The 21,626-nt window shown below is 36.0% G+C and overlaps 1 protein-coding gene and 1 non-coding gene across 2 annotated transcripts in view; both read right to left on the bottom strand.

Moving 5' to 3' along the window:
* MRPL3 (mitochondrial ribosomal protein L3) overlaps positions 1-21,626 on the bottom strand; it is a 40,939-nt gene that overhangs the window by 17,400 nt on the left and 1,913 nt on the right. The window contains exons 3-6 of the mRNA XM_003781702.3: positions 20,992-21,083; positions 18,788-18,886; positions 10,591-10,690; positions 8,584-8,644 (exon numbers count right to left, since the gene is read on the bottom strand). Of these exons, the coding sequence (XP_003781750.1) occupies positions 8,584-8,644; positions 10,591-10,690; positions 18,788-18,886; positions 20,992-21,083 (352 nt within the window). The remainder of the gene's footprint in view (positions 1-8,583; positions 8,645-10,590; positions 10,691-18,787; positions 18,887-20,991; positions 21,084-21,626) is intronic.
* LOC111725818 lies at positions 1,419-1,554 on the bottom strand. The gene has a single exon (XR_002773785.1). It is a non-coding gene; the product is annotated as a small nucleolar RNA SNORA58 (small nucleolar RNA).

The following is a 21,626-nucleotide window of genomic DNA, read 5'->3' as shown; positions in this document are numbered from 1 at the left end:
GTACTCTTTGGAACTCGCTTTGAGGTCAATCCCCTAATCCGAAATCCTAAAGTCTTTAATTAAAAAAGCTTTTCATTATGAAAGTTTTAATTTGTATTCAAGAGCAGAGAGATTAATACAATGTACTCTTATGTATCTATCACCCAGTATTGAACACTTGGTGACTCGAGCCCTACTTTGTTCCATCTATTCTTCTCTACTTCCACAATTTCAATAGATTATTCTGAAGCAAACTCCAGATAGCCTATCATTTTATTCAGAAATATATTTAGTATAAATCTCTAAAAGATAAGGATGCTTATAAAGAACAAAATCACAATATTATCATCACCCCCCACCCCATGAGTAATTACTGAATATCTGAATCAGTTCAGATTCCTATGGCATCTTTTAAGTAGAATCTCTCCACAAAATTCTCGACTACCCTCTTCTCTTGCCATTCTTTCCTATTTTCCTGCTTGCCTAATAATCTTTGAGAAATGTCCTTCCTCTTGGTGCTATATGAAAAGATGGTCTCATAGTTCTGTCTCAGATTCTCTTCTCACTACAGTTTAAACCGAGGTTGGCAGACCCTGGCCTGCATTAGCCATCTGTTCTCGTGAATGGTTTTATTGGAAGAGTGCTCCACATTCATTTACATATTACCTGTCTCTGCTCTGCTCTTAATGCTTTAGAGACACAATGGCAGAATGAGTAGTTCTTTCAAGGGCAGTGGCGATCACAATGCCCACAGACCAAAAACATTTACTAGGTAAGCATCTGGTTCTTTGAGAAAAAGTTTCGTTGACCTCTAAAGCTATTACTAATAAACTGGAGTTCCACAACCCTGCCCTCTGGCCAAGAATTCTGCCATCAGCCCATTCCACAATGGTACCAACCACATCCAGAAGGCCCCAGCCATTCAATTACAGTGTTTCAGAAACAGAAACCAAATATCTCCCTTTCTTCAAGCTATCTTTTCAAGGCCACTAGAGTCAAACTCCTAAAGTGATTCATTTCATCACACAAGATTGTTCCCTGCTTTAAAAAACAAACATAACAACAAACAAACTAAGATACAACCTGAGATAGTTCCCCAGTAATTTTTTTAGCTTAGGACACAACAGGTCTTTTAGTACTGGATTCAACCTAACTTTCAAACACTGCCTACCACAAACCCTAGTTACAGCAAAGTATCCAATGAATCCCTAGACAAGACACTCTTTGATGCCTTTGCTCATTCTCTTCCCTCTGCCAACACCTTTCCTACTGCATTGTCTACTATTGCCATGAAAAAAAAAGTGTTTATTGACAAGTGTTGCATTACCTGCAACCTATCTCAGCCTCTTTATAACTAAAATCAAAATCCATACTGTAAGGAGAGGTTTTTCAATCAGAAACATTTCCGGTAAGTTTTCTTCCCCCTTTTTTCCTCAAGAGAATGTTGGAGTACTGCAGTTTACCCAGCCACTGATTAAGCTGGCTAGAGCTGGCACAAACTCCAAATTATTCTTGCATACACTGTCCCCCCTGCCTGGCCACGAGCTGAGTCAGGCAAGGTCTACTGGTATGCCTTCCAAATGAAGTTTTAACTTTCTCTCCTCAGTTGATTTCTGCTGTAGGAAGTTTAAGCGACTTGTATGTAGTCCTCGGAAAATCAGTAACTGGGTACTAAATGGAAGCAGAATTCTTGACCTCTCTAAGAATGCTCCAAGGTCAGGTTATATTTTCATATTTAGTAAATAAAAATAGAAGTGGGGGTAGGAAGGTGAAGAAACCACTGATTTAAAATCAGCCTTTCTGTTATGGTTAAATCTTCTGTTTGAATATAAGGAAATGAAGACTACCTGAGTTTCTAGTTAACATCAAGACTGGGCTGCTCCTTTATAAAACTGAACCACCAAGAGCAGATTAGAGTTAAGATGAAATCTTTAACTATGAAAAAGTAGTTCTGAATATAAAGGCAAAATGGCAAATTGACATCAAAAAAATTTCTTGTGGGCTATAACTTAATAATCATGTGACTATGCTTTAGATTCAAACTGTCGAATGGTCCTAGTTTTAAAACACACACAAAAAGCCATTAAACAAAAAAGAGTATTTTTTGCCAAAATAAATTACATGGATATAAAAGGCTTATTAATTCACTACAGGGCCAGGTACAGTGGCTCACATCTGTAATCCTAGCACTCTGGGAGGTCAAGGCGGGTGGACTGCCTGGAGCTGAGCCAGAGTGAGACCTCATCTCTAAAAACAGCCAGGCACTGTGGCAGATACCTGTAGTCCCAGCTACTTGGGAGGCTGAGGCAAGAAAATCACGTGAGCCCAAGAGTTTGAGGTTGCTGTGAGCTGTGATCCCATGACACTCTACCGAGAGAGACAATGTGAGACTGTCTTAAAGAAAATAAATAAATAAGTTAATTAATTGAACTGTATCTTCCTTGGGATTAGCTATTAACTCTTGATAAACTAATATGACACAAATAATTTTTAACTTTGCATTTCAAAAAACTCACCCAGATGTTATCTATTTTCATTTCCACATATTTCAAAGGCATAATATCTCTACTGAAGATTCCTATAAAGTTTGAAAGTTAATTTCTACCAAATTCAGTATTGTCTAAACCTACTTGTCAGTGATAATAGCACCTGAGCCCGCAAGTAAGTCATGGTGGAATTTTCCAGTTGCTTTTTGTTCCATTCAGATACAGTTAGAAGCTGGCATGGAGTGTCTGTAGAGTGGTAACTCTCTAGGACAAGTTCCTGACAATGTCACCTGAAACGAAGGTATACGGTTTCTGTATAAAAACCACAGTCCTCCCTTCAATATCTGGGAACACTGTTATTAACAAGAGACTACTAAGAGTGTGCTGCATATAGTTTTTCTGACAGCAAATCTAGCTCATTCGATAGTATAAATAGCTAAATGTGCAGATTTCTTCAATTTCCTGGCTGTCCTAAAATACCACCTAGGGTGTCCCAAGTGTAGTTTGTTTTCAAAAAAGAAAACTTACATAACCAATTGTTGAATAGCATTAAAGGACATCAGTTTCCTGAAGGTCTTCAGCCTTGTAACATTCTGCAGTAGAAGACCACACTGTCACATGCTGTCAATCTACTGTCATGTATGATTTCTTCATTAGTTACAGATAAGAGTAAGTTATGTGACTTGGACAACTGAGAGATTACTTTTTGGAAACAGAGTTTTTAGAATTTAAAGAAACTTTAGAAACCACTTATCCTCATACCCTTATGTTAAAGATAATAAAATCTAATCCAGACAGGTTAAGCCACTTGCCCAAGGTCAAATCCATGGCAAATGGAAGCTCTGGCTATGCCTTCAACCCAGGTCATACTGCTGGCTCTCAAGATAATAGATTAGAGGAAAAATGTGAAAATATCTAAGCATATCATGGAGGCATGAAGCCATATTAAGGGCATCCTCATTAAATTCTAGATGTACAAGATAGTATGTGACCTTAGAATTATGTATTTTGTAAAGCTACTACTTTGCTACATAAAACATAGACTAAAGGCAAAACTTGACATGTTAGAAAATATGAGAATTGAATTTCTAATGACTTCACGTTTTCCACTCATTTCAAAAATATTTCCTATTAAAGAAAACATACATCTTTCCTTTTGAAATTTAAACAAATTAAAAAGCAGCAATATCAACAATAGGATAGCCAGTACTCCTGAACATTATGTGCCAGGCCTTGAGTTAAGAGCGTTTCAGGCATTATCTGTTCTAACACGGCTATACACAAAGAGGTTAAGAAAGCTGTCTAGGTTACAGAGCTACTGAGAAGCCCATGCTTTTAGCTTCTACCTTTGATAGCTTTAATTTTGCTGACCTTGGATTTAAAAAGTGCTGCTTTGTAGAGTTTAAACAGCGAGGCAATTATAGATGACTACTATAAAAAAAATTTTAATGCAATAAAACAACTGAATATAACCCCAAAATAGATGTTCACCTTCACTAATTTAACAGACTTTTTTTACAGCGATTTCCCTGTATAGTCTAATCACTCATTTTAAAAATTGTTTCACTAATATACTTGAAAATGGATGCTTTCAGTAACTAGCAAAAAAAGTTAAATATTAAAAATGAAATAAAATTGAAAGTGTATAGGACTGGACAGCAACTGTATCTTGAAGACATACTGCTTCCTTTCCAGAAGAACGAACCAGTGGGGAGGGTTTCTGATGGTGTGCAGGTACCATTCACTGAACAGCGTAATGACCAGGCATAGAGCCCAGAGTCTTTACTCTTTTGAGAACCCACCCAGTTTCTTAACCATTTTATAAGCCTTTACACATTTGATACTCTAACGAAAGAACCCAAACTAATTGAATGTCAGTGAAGGTACGCCATCAATTACCCTAATCACCCTCGCCCCACATCCCTTAATTTTTACTACCAGTGGTAACATTATAAAGATAAGTGCCTATTTTTCTATTCTGAGACCAACAGGCAAGGAGAATTTAAAGGGCACTGACAACTTTCAAGTAATAAGATGCCTGAAATTGCTACTGAACTAATAAAAATTATGCCTAATAATATATGGGCTGTTTTAATTAGTCCAGGCTTGTAGATAATAGTTTAGATTATCTTTCTTCCAAAAAGAAAAAAAATTCTTTTAAGTACATGAAGTCTTCTGACTTCAAACATAGACTTTCAAATTTAAATTCATTCATTCATTCACTCATTCCAGATAACCAGGAGGAAAAAACTACTTCAGTCACGCTACTGTCAAGTATTCCAAGTTCACGAAGATAGGAAAGTGCCACCATGCCCACTGTTACGGATGCATCTCCATCATCTCTATCTTTCAAATTCCCTAAGAAAGAGACCTAATATTTCCTCCTAAACACAGCAGAATCATTTTTAGTTTTCTTTTTGTTCTTTGTTTCATTCTTTTCTCAAGTTTTTTTTTTCAACTACAGATTATATAATAAGAACTGCTAGGATTTAACAGGAAAAAAAAAATGGGCTAACCATCCTATGATGAGGACAGAATCAATGGCCATACCTCATCTCATCTATTATTTATATTTATACATCATCTATTAGCTACTTAATATTGAGACCAAACCATCATCTTTTAGAAGTTACAATGGAATATGATTATTAGAACAGAACAAGAATACAAACTTTAGAAATGTTCTAGGGTATGGAGGAGAGCCATGTTAGTTTAAAATTTTTATTAAAATGAATTACATGAAATTGCCATATTTCAAAGACCGGGCTTTATTACATATTAATAACATAATGAAACTATGTAAAACTATTCTGCTAGATGGTTTTATGCATTTAGATATAAAAATCTTTCCCATACCATCTAAAAAGAATTTGTATTCTTAGAACCTTCAGATAAAAAAAAAAGCTATTTCTGGTATAAAAGTAAATATTAAAAGAACTGTGGTAAGTATTCACCTTGCGCCCTAAACTAATGTCGATAAACTTACCTATTTATGTAGAAAATTATAATCTAATTTGGTACACATAAACATAATGTAGCTTTCCTGTAAGCAGATTTTCTATTGCAACTGTTAAAGAAGGAACACAAAAAAATTTAAGGATGTTTTCAAGATGAGGCTGTTATTCTTGGTTACTACTCACTTTTTAGAAAATATCTATAATTTTACTGCTAAGGTAGATTCTATTAACACTGCATTTTTGTAAAGTAAACAGTGTTTTTTGCTTTTAAACATTTTAGTTATTTCTAAAGTATGTTTAGCTCTGCAATTAAAACTGAATGTATAAGGTAAGAAAAACCTGAAATATAGTACAAAACATATATAAATTAACAATTAAAATGTAATTATTCTAACATGAGAAATATAAGGAAATTAGAGATTAATTTGAGATTTTTCTTTTTTCTAATGGAAAGAAGATAATGAAGCCCATTACTAAACATAATCAATTTTCAGTTTTATGCTAACTAAAAACAGGACCACTTTTATTGGCAATGCTATTTTAATTGCATCCATTAAATCTGCTTGCTTTAAAACAGATGTCCACATGCTGTAACTCAATCAAGGTTAAGGAATGAAAGGGAGTCTCAATTCTGTGCTGGGTAGAGCAGTAGGGAGGAAAAATTCTTTAATCTGATAAGCTCCTATTTTCCAGTTCAGTGGTTCTCAAAGTATGTTCCCAGAGCAGCAGCATCTCTATCACTTGAGAATTTCCTAGAAATACAAATTCTCAAATACTACCTCAGACCTAGAGAATCAGAAGTTCTGTGATTGGGCCTGCCAATTGGTTTTACAAACCCTGCAGCAGACTCTACAGCACACTCAAACATGAGAGCCGCTGCTACAGCCTGTGAATCCCAGGTCCTGCCTCACTCCCTTAACCAGCGCACCACACTGTTTTTTTCTCTAGTGTTTGCCCTTGTAACAGGATTAATAAACAAGAAGATGAAACCCAGAAGTTTCAACATTTTAAAACAGGATGAAAATGGAGGAAAAGGAAAACACATCTCCGGCAGTGAGAGAGAGTGGTACGAGACTGAGAGGACTCAGAGTCAGTACCTAGCTGGAAAGTGGTGGTTTCATTTAGTTAATATAGAAAAGAACATTCTCATTGGCTGCAAAGGTCTTAAATTCCAAGCAAGTGGAACTGCCTCCAAAACGAGAAACATCAGGGAAAGGAGACAGAAGAATTTAAAAAGGAAAAAGAAAGGAAACGCGTGTACATGCATGTGTGCATGTGTGCACGTGCACACACGTCACAACCCAGGGAAGTCAGTGGCAAAAAGAAGAGGCAGCAGCAACGAGGACTACATGCTGCTAAGAACCCAATGCTCCCCTCGGAGGAAATTCAAAACAGCTTTACACAATAAAGACAAAGAGCCCTATAAATCCACAAGCACTTAAAAGTGTCTTACAGTCATAATTACATGCAGCTACAAGAGCCATACTCATTGTAACATTTAGCAAAAGGTCAGATAAGGTCCAACATTCTGATCAAATAATACCACATGAAGGTATGCACACCAGAATACAGTGCACACACAAGGGTAACACCCTCCCCACTGTTCCATGGTAAAAAGTCAAAAGAATACTGTACTGCAGTCCATACAGCAGTGGTGATCATCTCAAATGGAGGTCCTCCCCTCTTCTCCAGAGTTGACTGTCACTATTTTGTATCCCAGGGCTAGTAATTCTTTTTGTTTACATAGCTATTTAAGTGCTCTGCTGGCACACAGGTTTACGAAATCTTGTTTTCTGGGAACATGACCTAACAAAACAAAAAAAACTTTCCCTTTCACCTTATACTAACAAGAAGGTTGAGGTCTTAAAAAATCACTTTTAAGAAGCCAAGGAAACCAAACAGCAGCATATGTGATAAAAGCATTTACTGAATATAGGCACTTGAAAAACTCAGCTCTAATCTAGTCAGAAGTCCTGTCCCAAGGCCTCTGCTAACAAAGCCTAGGACTTGCATAGCTTCTCAGAATATTGCATATATTCTTATAAAATATATAATGGAATTTACTCAATATTAACCATGTGTAAATTAACAGAATTACTGTGAGGTATTTTATTATGTATAATAATTTAGAAGTTAAATAGTGAAATAATAATGATTTACAACACACACACTTCATCAACTAACCAAACCAAAGATTTAGAGCTCCAATATTTTGAGTTCTTCAGAAAAGAAAGCAAAACAAACATAGTTACCAAGAAATAAGGAATTTTGGGGACCTTGGAAACCTAGGACAAATCCTTGACAATCAGAAATCAGGTGGAAAAAAAGGGCCAGGTTCTTCATCTCTCCTATAGAGAGGACTCACTCTATCATCAATCCATGCCACTTCATTTCTAAATAGCTAAACAAAGGTATTAATACATCTAACAGCTTTTGTAATGGCCTATATTTGACCCTGGGGAGAAACATGGAATGTATCTGACTGCGTGAAGGAAAGTGATGCTGGCACTCATCTGGTTTCCTTGAACAGAAGCTGCTGTGGCTCTGTCACTATGATCCTAAGACCATCCTCCAATACCTATGGACAAGTGTTTTTTCCAAAGAGCTACTAGTCAGGATAATCCTGGCATACAATGTCATGTGACAAAAAGGAGAAAACTGAGGCACAAAGAGAAATGAAATTATCACCTATTTTGAGAGAACTATAGGAATGGAAAATTGCTGATAACTGGAATTTTGTTTAGTTTAGGTCATGTGGATCCCAACAAACTACAATGAAGAGTTTCTAAATTAACATATATAAGGGCTTGCTTACTTCATTTCACAGTGAGGTGACTTACAGTAATTTCTGAAAAACTATTTCCCAAAGATCTAAATATCTCCATCAAACTTTGTTGTCTTTGGTCTTCAAAGGGCCAATTCACAAAGTACCTAAGTAAAGTGACTTTTCTCTCAGCCCCATTTCAAGAAGCACATATGTCAGTTTAATAGCTATAACCTGATGTGAACTCTTCACATACAACTAATTTAGTGCAATTTTAAAACCAGTACAGTTAGTAACTGCACTTATCCTTTATTCACTGACTTGAAAGACTGTTCCTCTTCACTGTTCTGAACAGATGGGAAACACAAGGAAAAGAGAACCTGTCAAGAGGACTTACGTTTTGGCTGTGACGTCCACATACTGTCCTGGACGAAAGTGAGCAGCATAAAGAGGAGTGCCTTGATGAAAAACAAACAAAAAAAATCAACATTAAATCTGTCAGCACAGAAGCAACTTCAGTAAATTGAACTATATCCAGGAAGGCTTCTAGCTATCAGATTTCACAACTGGTAGATTTCTCTCTGTAATTATAAACATTAGAAACATTCAAACAATGAAAATTATTCAACAAATGTATCTTGTAACTGTCCGTGCATGGACTGAAGACCAATGTGGCCCAGTATGGTGCACATGCTGCTAGAGGAGCCTCCAGACCACACTCACCTGGTGGATTGGTGCCTTCGCAAACACCAAGTGGTGCCAGTTGAAATAAGTTACTCTAGTGACTTGTGGTAAACACACAAGTTTGATGATTCTGGTTGTTTTAGTGAATAATCATCTACTGAATTAAGATATATTTCCTACTCACATAAGGAAAACAAAAACAAAGGAATAACTGTAAAAATATTGAGTATTGATCTAGTATTTATATACATTTATGAGAAACAGGAAATTTAATTACTTGAACTTAAGTCTCTCATTTGTGGGGTAATGATCATCCTATGTACGATATCCATGCAAAGTCCATGCAATATCAGATTTTTAGTGAACTAGTCATTGCACCAATTTAATAGTTCTCCTCACATGTGCATAGATACTTGAAAAAGTAAAAAAAAAAAAAGCCATTATAGATACCTTTAATTTTACATAGAAACATTTATAAAACTAGTTGTATAATAAATAAACTGTTACTTTAAATATACTTTGGAAACAAGTTTTTTACTTTTTTTGTTTGTCAGACAAGGTCACACTGTCACGCAGGCTGGAGTGTAGTGGTATGATCATAGCTCACTGTAACCGTGAACTCCTGGGCTCAAGGGATCCTAATGACTCAGCCTAATAGCTAGGACTACAGGTGCACACCACCATATATGACTAATTTTTAAAGTTTTTTTATAAAGACCTGGTCTTACTATGCTGCCAAGCTGGTCTCAAACTCCTGGCCTAAGCGATCTGTCTGCCTTGGCTCCCAAAGTACTGGGATTATAAGCAGGAGCCAAATGTTATTTAAAAGAATTTAAAATTCTGTGATAAATCAAGCCCTCCAAAATGTTTCATTTATATAAATTTGGAATTAACATTTATAAGAACCATTTGGCAATTAATTGACAAATATTTATAAGGTATTTAGAAATATGTACAGCTAGAAATGCAAAAGTATAAGACATGGCCCCTTATCTCAAGAAATGTGTTATCTTGGTAAGGAACCAACATTAATATCATCAAATAAGAATTAATTAATTAATCGTTAGACTCTTATTTAGGTAGAAGAACTTGAGAAAACAATAGCCTGAAACAGCAGAGTGACCAACCCTGGCATCTTGAAGCAAAAATTCTTATTTAAAAATTTCAAAATATTTTACTTAATCCGTGGAATGTGAAATAGTAAGACCTGGTGTATGATTATATTGGTTCATCTAGTTCACAAAATATAACATTTTGATGTCTTTGAAGCTCAGAGAACAAGGACACAGTAGAATGTTTTAAGATTTGGCATTTTAACATCTGAACTGAATTTCTTGTTGTAAAATGCAGTTGCAATAGGCATCTATTAATTGAGCCTTTCTATAAGATAAAATTAAAAGTAGTTTTGAAATTTGAATTTTCTCAAGTTCTTCTGCAAACAGTGAATTTCAAAATTTTCAAATGTGGAAATCTCCCTACATCAAAAACAAAAGTGTTCCTCCCTCTCTTAGGGAAAACAAAGAGTTCTCTCCAGCTTTTTCCACTTAAAAAGGACAAAGACTTGTTTGTTCCTAGTGATTAAATCAGATACGGTTTTATATTTAAAAATAAGTGTTTAGGGCTTTGTATTTTAGAGTCAGCTTTATTGAAGGGGCTGGCATTAAAACAAATCACATATTTGGGTATTTTTACCTCCCTCCTCTCCCCGACCTCAGATTACCTGGCTTAATTATAGCATTGTCGGTCACATGAAAGATTTTAACTTTCTGTTTTGGCGGTAATCCAAGTTCTCGGTAAAATTCCAAACTAGATGGAGGTTTCTAGAGGAAAAACAGTACATATAAGTTGATACATTAAAAAATAAAGGGGGAGTTAAATGCACATAAATCTAAATCAAATTACCAACACCCCAGAAAAGAATCACAGCACACTCAATTCACTTACTGAATAAAGATCACCTAATTCCCTTTATTTAAGAGATGAGATTTATAGCTATAATCCATTACATCTCTATGAACAAATAAGATCCACCCATGTACATAGTATTTCAAATGTGTTACACTGGGAAAGAAAGATGTTTGTTCTGGAGGAAAAGAAATAAAGAGTTGTACTCATGTTTCAATTCTGACTGGGAACTGCATCAAGAACCCAACCCCATGAAACCCATTCTCTGCCTCCTCTGCACTTACTTCTAAAGCAAGTGGAAGAAAGCAGGATGGGTCACAATTAAATGTTATGACTACAAACTTCAAAGGGAGTCCCAAATGTGGCCTGGCCAACCTACACTTCTCCAGTTAAATCCTTCTCACACTATCCAAGGCAACTATATCATACCCTCTCGTAAAACCTTCAGCAATGCTTGCCCGCTTCCATCTGAGCTGATCAAATAGAAAAATCAAGAGAACTCCATGCTCTCATCACCAAGTCAATCAAACTGTCTATAACCAGCACCCATATACTGTTATACTCCTATCAAATTCAAGGTTACACATGACAGCACATGGGAAGCTTTTAGAAATTGCTAATGACAGGCTCTCTGCTTGGAGATTATAATCTCACTAGTCTAGGCTGAGACTCAAGCATTAGCATTTTTTTTAATCGCCTCATGATTCCAATGGTCAAACTGGGAGTGGGAATCACGTTGACAGATAAACTGTTCCAACTCTTCGTAAAAGCCCTGATTCCCACTTGTCTCTCACCTATTCAAAGGCCTTCCTGCTAAAACTGTCTCATTCTTTTAAAAATCATCAATCGCTACACTTTTGTTGGAACTCTCCTATCAGTATAAGAACATGTGACATTAACTCACATATTGAAACAAAACTTTTCCCTGATCTCCAAATTCTTCAGCTAAATTTTCTGCTTTCCCTTAGAGCAAAGCTCCTTGAAAGACTTTCTGAGTCTACTTTCTTTCTTCCCATTCCCTGTACCCACTTTAATCAGGTACTTTTAGCTTCTACCATTTAATGAAAAGTACTTGTCAAAATCAGCAATATTCTCTACATTGTCAAGTATACTAGTCAATACTCATTTGCTTGGATCTAGTCAATACTCAATGCTTGAGATAGATGACCGCTTTTTTCTTGAAAAACTTTCAACTGGCTTCTAGTACTATTCTTGTAACTTTTCCACATTGTACTCGGCCAATTCATTATCTCCACTTCAGTGCCACACAGCGGCTCAAGCTTAACATGTCTAAAGTGAACTCAACTCCCCACCCCTCTCAAACTTGCTTTCCCTTGGCCTCCAAATCTCAACAAAAGGTAACTCCACACTTCAGTTGTTTAAACCAAAAATCTTACAGTCACCCTTGACTCTTCCTATCCCATCCATCTGTAATTCATATAGTTTATTTAAAAATACAGCCCACACCATCCACTTTCTCCCCCTCCACCCCAATCCCAACCACTTTTTGCCTGGATTATTCCAGTAGCCTCCTAACCAGTCTCTAACCTTCCACACCCCAGACTCCCTGTTCTCAGTTCATAGTCTGGCATGATCATTTAAAATTCAGGCTGTATGATATTCTATCTCAAGCAGAAAAAAGTCCTAAATTCTAAGTCCTTGCCAAGGTTTACAAGGCAATCTGAACTCATCCTCTACCTTCCCTCTGGCTCAAGAACACAAACATCAGTCTCAGGAACTTTGCATGTACTCTTTCCTCTGCCTGGAGTGCTATTCTCTCACACTTTTGCATGACTTACTCCCCAAAATTATTCAGACTCCATTAGATATCTCCTCAGCCTGTTCTGATTCCTCAAAGCACTTATCACCTCCTGTCATAATGTACATTTTTTATTGTTTTATTTTCTATGCAACAGCTTCCCCATCTCATCCCCAAGCCTACCCAAATGTAAGCTTCCTGAGGCAGAAGCAGAAATCTGTTTTAGTTGCTGCTATATTCCCTGTTCTTGGTAGGTCCTGCTGTCTGCTCTTATGCCCACACATGTCTTTTTTTCTGCTATTGTAACAATAACTACAACCAATGTCCTTAAAAATAAAATCTATCAGACATCTTATTTCCTTCTACCCCTTCTAGTTTTTATTCAGTTTTTTGAACAAGGTTACATTGATTACATTTGCTGGGTAAAATCCCTCTTTATAATTGTGTCCTGCCCACAAAAGGTGTGTCATACACCATGACCCCCCACCCCCTTCATCTCTCTCCTCTCCCCTCCCCCACCGTGTACTAGGTCATTAATTGTCCTCATATCAAATTTGAATACACAGGATTCTTGCTTCTCCATTCTTGTGATGCTTTACTAAGAATGTGTTCCACTTCCATCCAGGTTAATACAAAAGATGTAAAGTCTCCATCTTTTTAAATGGCTGAATAGTATTCCATGGTATACATGTATTACAGCTTGTTAATCCATTCCTGGGTTGGTGAGCATTTAGGTGTTTCCACATTTTGGCAATTGTAAATTGAGCTGCAATAAACAGTCTAGTGCAAGTGTCCTTATGGCAGTGGTTCTCAACCTTCCTAATGCTGTGACCCTTTAATACAGTTCCTATGGGTCATGAACCACAGGTTGAGAACCGCTGCCTTAAGGTAAAAGGATTTTTTTTTCCTTCTGGGTAATGGGATTGCAGGATCAAATGGGAAATCTATACTTCCTTCCAAAAAGGTGTTAGTTTGCAGTCCAACTAGCCCTGGAAAGTGCTCCCTTCTCTCCACATCCACACCAGCATCTGCAGTTGTGAGATTTTATGATATGGGCCATTCTTGCTGTGGTTAGATGGTATCTCAGAGTGGTTTTGATTTGCATTTCTCTAATAATTAGGGATGATGAGTGTTTTTTTCATGTTTGTTAGCCATTCATCTACTTCAGAGAAGGTTCTATTCATCTCTCTTATCCATTGACATAAGGGATTGTTGGCCTTCTTCATGTTGATTAATCTGTCCGTAGATCTAGTTATCAAGCTTTTGTCTGATTCAAAATATGCAAATATCCTTTCCTATTATGTAGGTTGTCTATTTGCTTTGTTGTCTCCTTAGCTGTACAGAAACTTTTCAGTCTAATTAAGTCCCATTTGTTTATTTTTGTTGTTGTTGCAATTGCCACAGAAGTATTCTTCATACAGTCTTACCACAGGCCCATATCTTGAAGGGTTTTCCCCATGCTTTCCTTGAAGATTTTTATCGTTTCATGCCTTAAAGTTAGGTATTTTATCCATCTTGAATCAATTTTTGTAAGTGGAGAGAGGTGTGGGTCCAGTTTCAGTATTTTACACATGGATATCCAGTTCTCCCAGCACCATTTATTGAACAGGGATTCTTCACCCCAGTCAGTGTTCTTGGTTGGTTTATCAAAGAGTAGGTAGCTGTAAGATGTTAGTTTTATCTCCTGGTTTTCTGTTCAGTTCCAGATGTCTATGGTTCTATTTTTGTGCCAATACCATGCTGTTTTGATCACTATGGCTGTAGGCTGATGCCCCCAGCTTTGTTTTTATAACTAAGAACTGCCTTAGCTATTCGGGTTTTTTTTTTTCTGGTTCCATATAAAACGAAGAATTATTTTTCCTTCTACCTTAATTCTAAGGTTCTTGTAGACTGTTACATGACTTGCCAAAAACATTGTACCATTTTCTATTTCCAGATGTGAAGAGTACCTCTTTCATCAGAATATAAATGAAGAACCTCAATGCCTGTGGTCCTCTCTGTATGCTTACCTGCATCTGTCTACACCACTCTCTCTGCCTATAATCTCCCCACCAAAGTTTCATTTATGGCTTGAGGGAAAGCTGAGGAAGAGGAAATAGCAAGAACACCTGTGTTGGTTATATTCTGATAAACAGGAGTTCTTCATATCAGGAAATACAAATATATGTCTCTAGTGCAGTTCCTGTTATAATTCCTGCTCAGATCCCTCCCTGAAAAGCCTTGCCACAGCACACCACTCTTCCCAGGGGTAGGGAAACTATGTTCTTTAGTTGACCTGAAATTGGGTGGCAATGGCCTGCAAACATAGAACTCTGATTTTCTAATCTCCCTGAGGTTCTCTAGCAGGGCTATACGACAAATACTGAGAAGCTCTGCTCTGATGTCCACTCAGATTGTTTTGTATCTCATGAAGGTCTGTCAAGAAGCTATCATTTCCTCCAGAAGTCCTAATATAAATTCATTCCAACTGTTTCCTATGGCTTCACTTCCGACACACTGAAATCTAAAACTAAGACCCAATACCATTCCTCCCAAGGCCCTTGCTTTTCCTTTTCAATTATACTTTGTCCACAACAAGGACACAACATTTTTATTTATCAGTGTGGTTCCTTGAAATTATTTTCCTGAGGTACTACATTCAGCTTAGAATGGATTTTCAGATTTTTAACGTTCATAAAATTCTTAATAAAGCATAGCATTTTTTAAATACCAGTCTTTAAAGTATACTAGGAAGTTTCTGAGAAAAATCCTTCATTTTTTTTAGTAATATAAAACAGACAAATAAGCATCTTGACCCAAGTAACTTTTAGACTGAAGCATAAGAAGGACTAAGGCAACATTTACTACTTGATTACCTTCCAGTTTCACTAATACTGAATGCTTATTTTTTTTAAAAAAAATCAAAGTATTATAAAATTAGGTCTCAGTCATGAGAAAAACCAAATGCTCAAGTTGAGTTTAAACAAGAAACTATGTAAAAGAGGTGGGCTTTTTCCCTCTTTTCTAAACTCTCAAATTCATAATGATTTCAAAAAGCAATTTAAAAGACTGACAGCATTGTCACACTTGGATAATCCCATCTATGAGGTTGCATTCTTTTCTCCCTCTTCAAAGTTCTCTACAATTATCCTTCCCACAATGAAAATGCTTCTCTGCTCCTAAGATGAATTGATTTAATCAACTACAAGGCCACTTAACCTCCTCATTCAAAAACACCATGTACCACATCTGTTTTTATTTATAATAATACAAGATAGCAAAGGTGAAATAGTCTAATTTCTTAGAGGCATAAATTTCTTACAGATAAAAAAAATTAACAGTCTAGACCCATTGTAATTAAAACTGTTTTAATCAATTTTTTCCAAATGTTTGGTTATTTGGAATTTTACATTCATAGGTCTTGTTAAAAAATAATCCTCTATGATCAATCTATTTGCAGTTTCCCCACCCAAGAGCTATAATATGCAAGAGGAAGCCTTATTCTTAATATTTGCAATAACTGTCTTCTGGACTTAGAAAATTTAAATCTTGAAGAAATCATGTAAGAGGAACCTTTTTAGTACCATGTTAGAGAACTGAATAATTTTTAAAGTTTATGTAAGTTCAGTGGGTTAAAATCCACAATGTAAGAATATAGCATCCAAATCACTCTGCTGCACTGCAAAACCTCTGAAGAGAATAAAGCTACAAGAATAAGGTAAAGAGAAAAGTATGTAGCAACCACACATGTGGAGACCAGCATCAAGTGTAGAAGTATGTTAAGTACTATCACTTCTGTAATGTTTTAATTATTAGTACTACATTAGTTATACTATTAGTATTATTTTTATAAAATCTTAACTATAACATATCTTTACCACTAAGTAAAATAGAATAAATTGAGTTAACAAGCACATATTTTTCGAACTTTTGTTTTTTTCTTGAGAACCAAAACATACACACACCCAACATAAGACTCTTGGAATTGAAAGGTAAGTTGGAGACCATCAAGTGCTATTCCCTGTTCTTCTGGGTAAGAAAATGATGTTCAAAAGATGAGTAAACAGGAGCTAATGGTACAAATCAGGATTAGAACCCAACTATTTTGACCTTATATCCATTTATTTTCCCACTACCTCATATTTCCGAGAAAGTAATGTTTACAGACCTATTGGAGCAGAATAGATTATTGCAACATGACACTTTATTTACATATGTCAAGGGCATAAAGTTATGAATTTGGTGCTAGTTATAATAAAAAACACAGAAGTATAATCAATTAGAAAATAGTGGCATCTATCAAAGAATTATTCACATAAAGACTAGTACATATTTACACATTCAAAAAATTCAAACTTTTATATTTTTTTATAGTTCTCATAAATATCTCATTGTGCTTTTAATTATTGTAGAGTTACTTGAAATTGAGTATGTTAATAAATGAACTATAAGAATAGCAGGACAGATACTCCTACAAATCTTTAATGAAGAATAAATGGACTATGCTACTTATGTATGCAAAAATAGCTAACTTCTCTAATACCTATGAAACAAGCCACTTTAATAGACTCCAACCATTTCAACCACCACCTATTGACTGATCAGTATTTCCCACTACTGATGGGACAAATACAGCTGGATTTTCTATGAACAAACACTTCAAACACATCTTTTCTTCAAAACTTCCCTTTCCTTGCCCCATCCCAGGTTACAGTAACAACGCTGATCCAGTTGCTTAGTTAGGAACCACATGCCTGTGTCCTCTCACCATACACTCAAACTCACCCAGTCTGTTACAATTCCCTGCACCTCCAGCCCCAGTGCCTTGGTTCAAAAGGTTTACCGACCTTTCCCTACTTGCTTAAAACCACCTCCTAAAAAGCCCTCCCTCAATCACTTTTCTAATTTTAGTTAACCAAGATAACAATTTAAACAAGTTACCGCACCGGTTAAAGAGTTCAGAAAGCTCCTCAAAGTCTACTGGATGAAGTCTGAACTCATCTGCACTCTACCTTGACAGTTGCCTCTTCATCCACTGGCCCAGGCCTGCATGCTGACACACACCCACATCACATTTTGCTTCCCAAGCACGCATGCTCTTTCGCGAGTTTCTGTTTCTGCAGAGACCATTCTCTCTGCCATGTCTTTAACATCTATTTCCCTTTCTGGTCTCCTGCTTGTGAAGCCACCTAGGGTTTTCTCAAGCAAAGTGGCCATTTCTGGTTCTGTTTTCTTGGATTTATACAATACTGTATTGGTATGGCTTATTTGTCTATCTTGCTCACTAGCCTACTAGTTCCCAAAGGGTAGATACCAAGACACAGTTAAGAAACCAAGGGTCTAGAGTCTTACTACCTCTTATGAGTGAGTAGCCTAAAGTGATTTACTAAACTGCTTTAACCTTAGAGGCTAAAAAGGTTACATAAGATATTAAATGCAAAAGGATTAATGCTTAGGTACCCAGTGTGAAATAAATGTTCAAGTAATTAGCAGGTACACAATACTTGGGAGTTTTGACAGCTGGACAGTATATCAACTATGCTAATTTCTGGCCATATTCATTTTAAACAATTTTTAATGAAAAAAAAGTCTGCCTTAGGGATAAGTGCTAAGTTCTAATAAACTTAAACATGTTTTGCTGCTCACTAGTAAAAACCATTACTATTTGTAAGATTTTCTCTATTTTTAGTCATCTAATAGAGGTCACTTATTAGACCTTTTTTTTTTTTTAAATTTAAGCTACAAACTCAGCATTCTAATTCTACTTAGGAAAAAAATGCTTCATTAAAAAAATCTGATGTAGGTTTATATTCTGCTTTTTTCCCAAGTACTGAAAGCTCCTTCAAGAACACCTAAAATTAATCTATACATGCCATCAGTGTGAAGTGCTAAGATAATTTTCTATAGGAAGATAGCAAAATGAAATATAAAACAGTAACAAAATAAGGAAATGTACTGAGTGTATTACATTCTGGGCCTACCTGGAAAACCTTATTTCATCCTGTGATAAACCTAATAAGTAAGTAGTATTTTTATTCTATTTTATAGATGTTAAAAACGCTATAACTTAAAAGAGGCAAAGTTACTTGTTACAGACGCAAGGGGAGGTACCATAACAAACTAAGTCTTTTATTCTCCTGTGCAAAATGGCTCAGCTAGACGGCTGCTCCCAAATATACAATTTACTACATAGACAAACGCAAGTTTGTGGCTGTGGAATATTCTCAAAACATAAAAGCATTCAGATCTGAAACCAATGAGAATACATCCTTACATGGAAACGTGATACGGTTTTTCCTCCTACGTGTAGGGCTGCCATTTTTCCATTATGGCTTTCCTTTGAAGTGTATTTTAAAACATGACAGTCTTGTACCTGAACAAGCAAACACAAAAAAAGTAAGCATGTGCCAAGATATATTTTAACACTACACACAAGCCACTTAAAACCCTGGGACAATTAGGAATTCTCTAAAGTCTTAATACCATCCCTCGAAAAGCAACCACACTCTTAAAATACAGTAGAGCCTCTATAAGTTGCCACCCAAGCGACCTGTAACAAACTTGTCAACATTCAGAGGTGGTCGACAGAAGGAACTAGGCCTAGTACTGATACATATATGTGGTGCATGTCTGGTCGATGAAAATTAAGTCCACTTAAGGAGGTGGTGAACTGTGGAGGCTCTACTGTATATAAATAAATCCTTAGGGTGGTGCCTGTGGCTCAAGGAGTAGGGTGCAGGCCTCATATACCAGAGGTGGTGGGTTCAAACCCAGCCCTGGCCAAAAACTGCAAAATAAATAAACCTTAAAAAAAACCAAATACAAAAAAGTACACAAAACATAAAATATGTAACAAAATGAATTTTTGTAAAGAAAATATGCACACTACCACTATCCAGACCAAGAAATAGAACTGCACGAGCCTCTATGTGTTTTTCCAATCCATGTTTTTACGTTAGAACACGAGTTCTCAAAGTGTGGTCCCCAGACAAGCATCCCTTGGGAACTTGGTAAAAATGCAGATTCCCAGGCCCCAATCCAGAGCTACTGAATCAGAATCTTTGTGTTTTATAGCCCTCCAGATGATTACAAGGCTAAATAAAGTTTGAGAATCACTCCTTTTCACGTTCACATGTTTCACGTTTACATGCTCATATTTTTTTTTAATAATAACTACCTTTGAAAGTATTGGTTTAATAATGTATTATACTGCCTGCTTTAAACTTTACATCTGTGGAATCAGGTTGTAATGTACTCTTCCAAGTCTAACTTCTTTCACTAAGCACTGTATTTGAAGGGTTCATCTGTACTGTGTGTAGCTCTGCTTTGTAAATTTTCATTGTCGTATAGCCTTTCATGACATAAATATACCACAATTCATTTATAGACATTTGGGTTATTTCCAGTTTTGGTGTATTAACTGTGATGGTGCTCTAAATGCTAGTATACAGGAATCCTGGTGCTTTCTAGCAATACTTAGGAGTGGAACTGCTAGACTACAGGGTTCAGCTATTTCAGCTTCACCACATAATGCTCAATTGTTTTCTGAAACGGTTGTACCAATTTACAATCCCATCAGCTGTTCCTGAAAGCTTGCTCAGTTCTTGAAACTACTGTCCCATATGCAATCATTCAGAGCCAGTAAAAATTCACTAAAGGTTTGCAAATTCTCTGCGCCTTATTAGATTTCTAAGCATTTATGTGCATGAACTTTTACTTTAATCATCATCACCTATATAACCAGTTGTTTAAAATGAGGCCCCAAGATTGACTTGTCCAAAGTGATTTGGGAAGTGATGGTCTCCTAATTTTATCAGTGATCTTTCTAATGATAAAGACAACAGAAGCTAATAGTTATCATTTAATATTGTTTTAAATGCCTAACATCTGTCACTTTGTGCACTCTCACAATAACCCTTTGAGATAGGGTTTTATTTCTTTTATAGAATAAAATTATATCTTTGTACAGATGAGGCACAGTGCCCCAAGGGACACAGCCAGTAAGTTACAGAACCATGACTAAAACTCATAGATTCTGGTCTCAGGGTCCACATTCTTAATCATAACAGTATACCTTATTTTAGCGAACAAAATGCAGCCTGCCCAGACAAGACTGTATTACATTCTATTAGTAAAATAATCAAAAATATAATTTGGAGTTGAAAGAACTCCATAAATGAAAATGAGATTGAGATTTTTTCTGATTATGAATTAAACAAGTAGATCTGTGAAATGTTAAGTTATACTTCTTTTTTTGAACTCATTGCCCCAGTTATTCTAATATCAGAAGGCCACCAATTAGGCAAGATTCAGAACATTCTTAAAACCATCAGAAGTTCTTTAATATTATTTATGTTTGACACTGCCTTTTTCACCATGCATTTACATGCTTTGGGATATATACATTGCCAATTAAAGTTTGCACAAATAGATCTTGGCACACATACCTATTTTTTACACAGTCCATTTTTTCCTTACCTGAAGTAACGTGACCACATGCTTTTGACCATCTTTGGTCCACAGAGGCATCATGCCCAGCTTCAAGGCAATAAGGCCAACTCTAGAGGAACCTGGCAATTAAAATCAAGTCAACAGTAACAAAAGCTTTTTCAACATTTGACAACATGATTTAACAATCTTTCCTATAATTCAGTTTCAATATAAGGAGCAGGCATGTAAGAAATATGCTAATATATCCATAGAGTAAAACAAGACTGTTCCTTAGAGATATTATGTGGCTTCAACCATGCCTTGCATTATATATTGGTACTCAATAAATTATTTGCAAATTCAACAAATATGAGAAAGGTACAAAACAAAGAAAATATGTAAGCTGCTATATTAACGTTTAAAATAAAGGCATTAATAGAGAGCAAGATAAACCCATCATTATGGGCAAGGCAAGGCAAGGCAAGGCTTCAACCATGCCTTGCATTATATATTGGTACTCAATAAATTATTTGCAAATTCAACAAATATGAGAAAGGTACAAAACAAAGAAAATATGTAAGTTGCTATATTAACATTTAAAATAAAGGCATTAATAGAGAGCAAGATAAACCCATCATTATGTTTCCCTAGTATTCATTCATATCCAGCTTTACTCATTAGAA

Source organism: Otolemur garnettii, unplaced genomic scaffold, assembly GCF_000181295.1.
Source record: "Otolemur garnettii isolate 467f Iridium unplaced genomic scaffold, OtoGar3 scaffold00002, whole genome shotgun sequence".
In the NCBI taxonomy this organism is placed as follows: Eukaryota; Metazoa; Chordata; class Mammalia; order Primates; family Galagidae; genus Otolemur; species Otolemur garnettii.
This window is presented reverse-complemented; position numbering and strand designations above follow the sequence as displayed.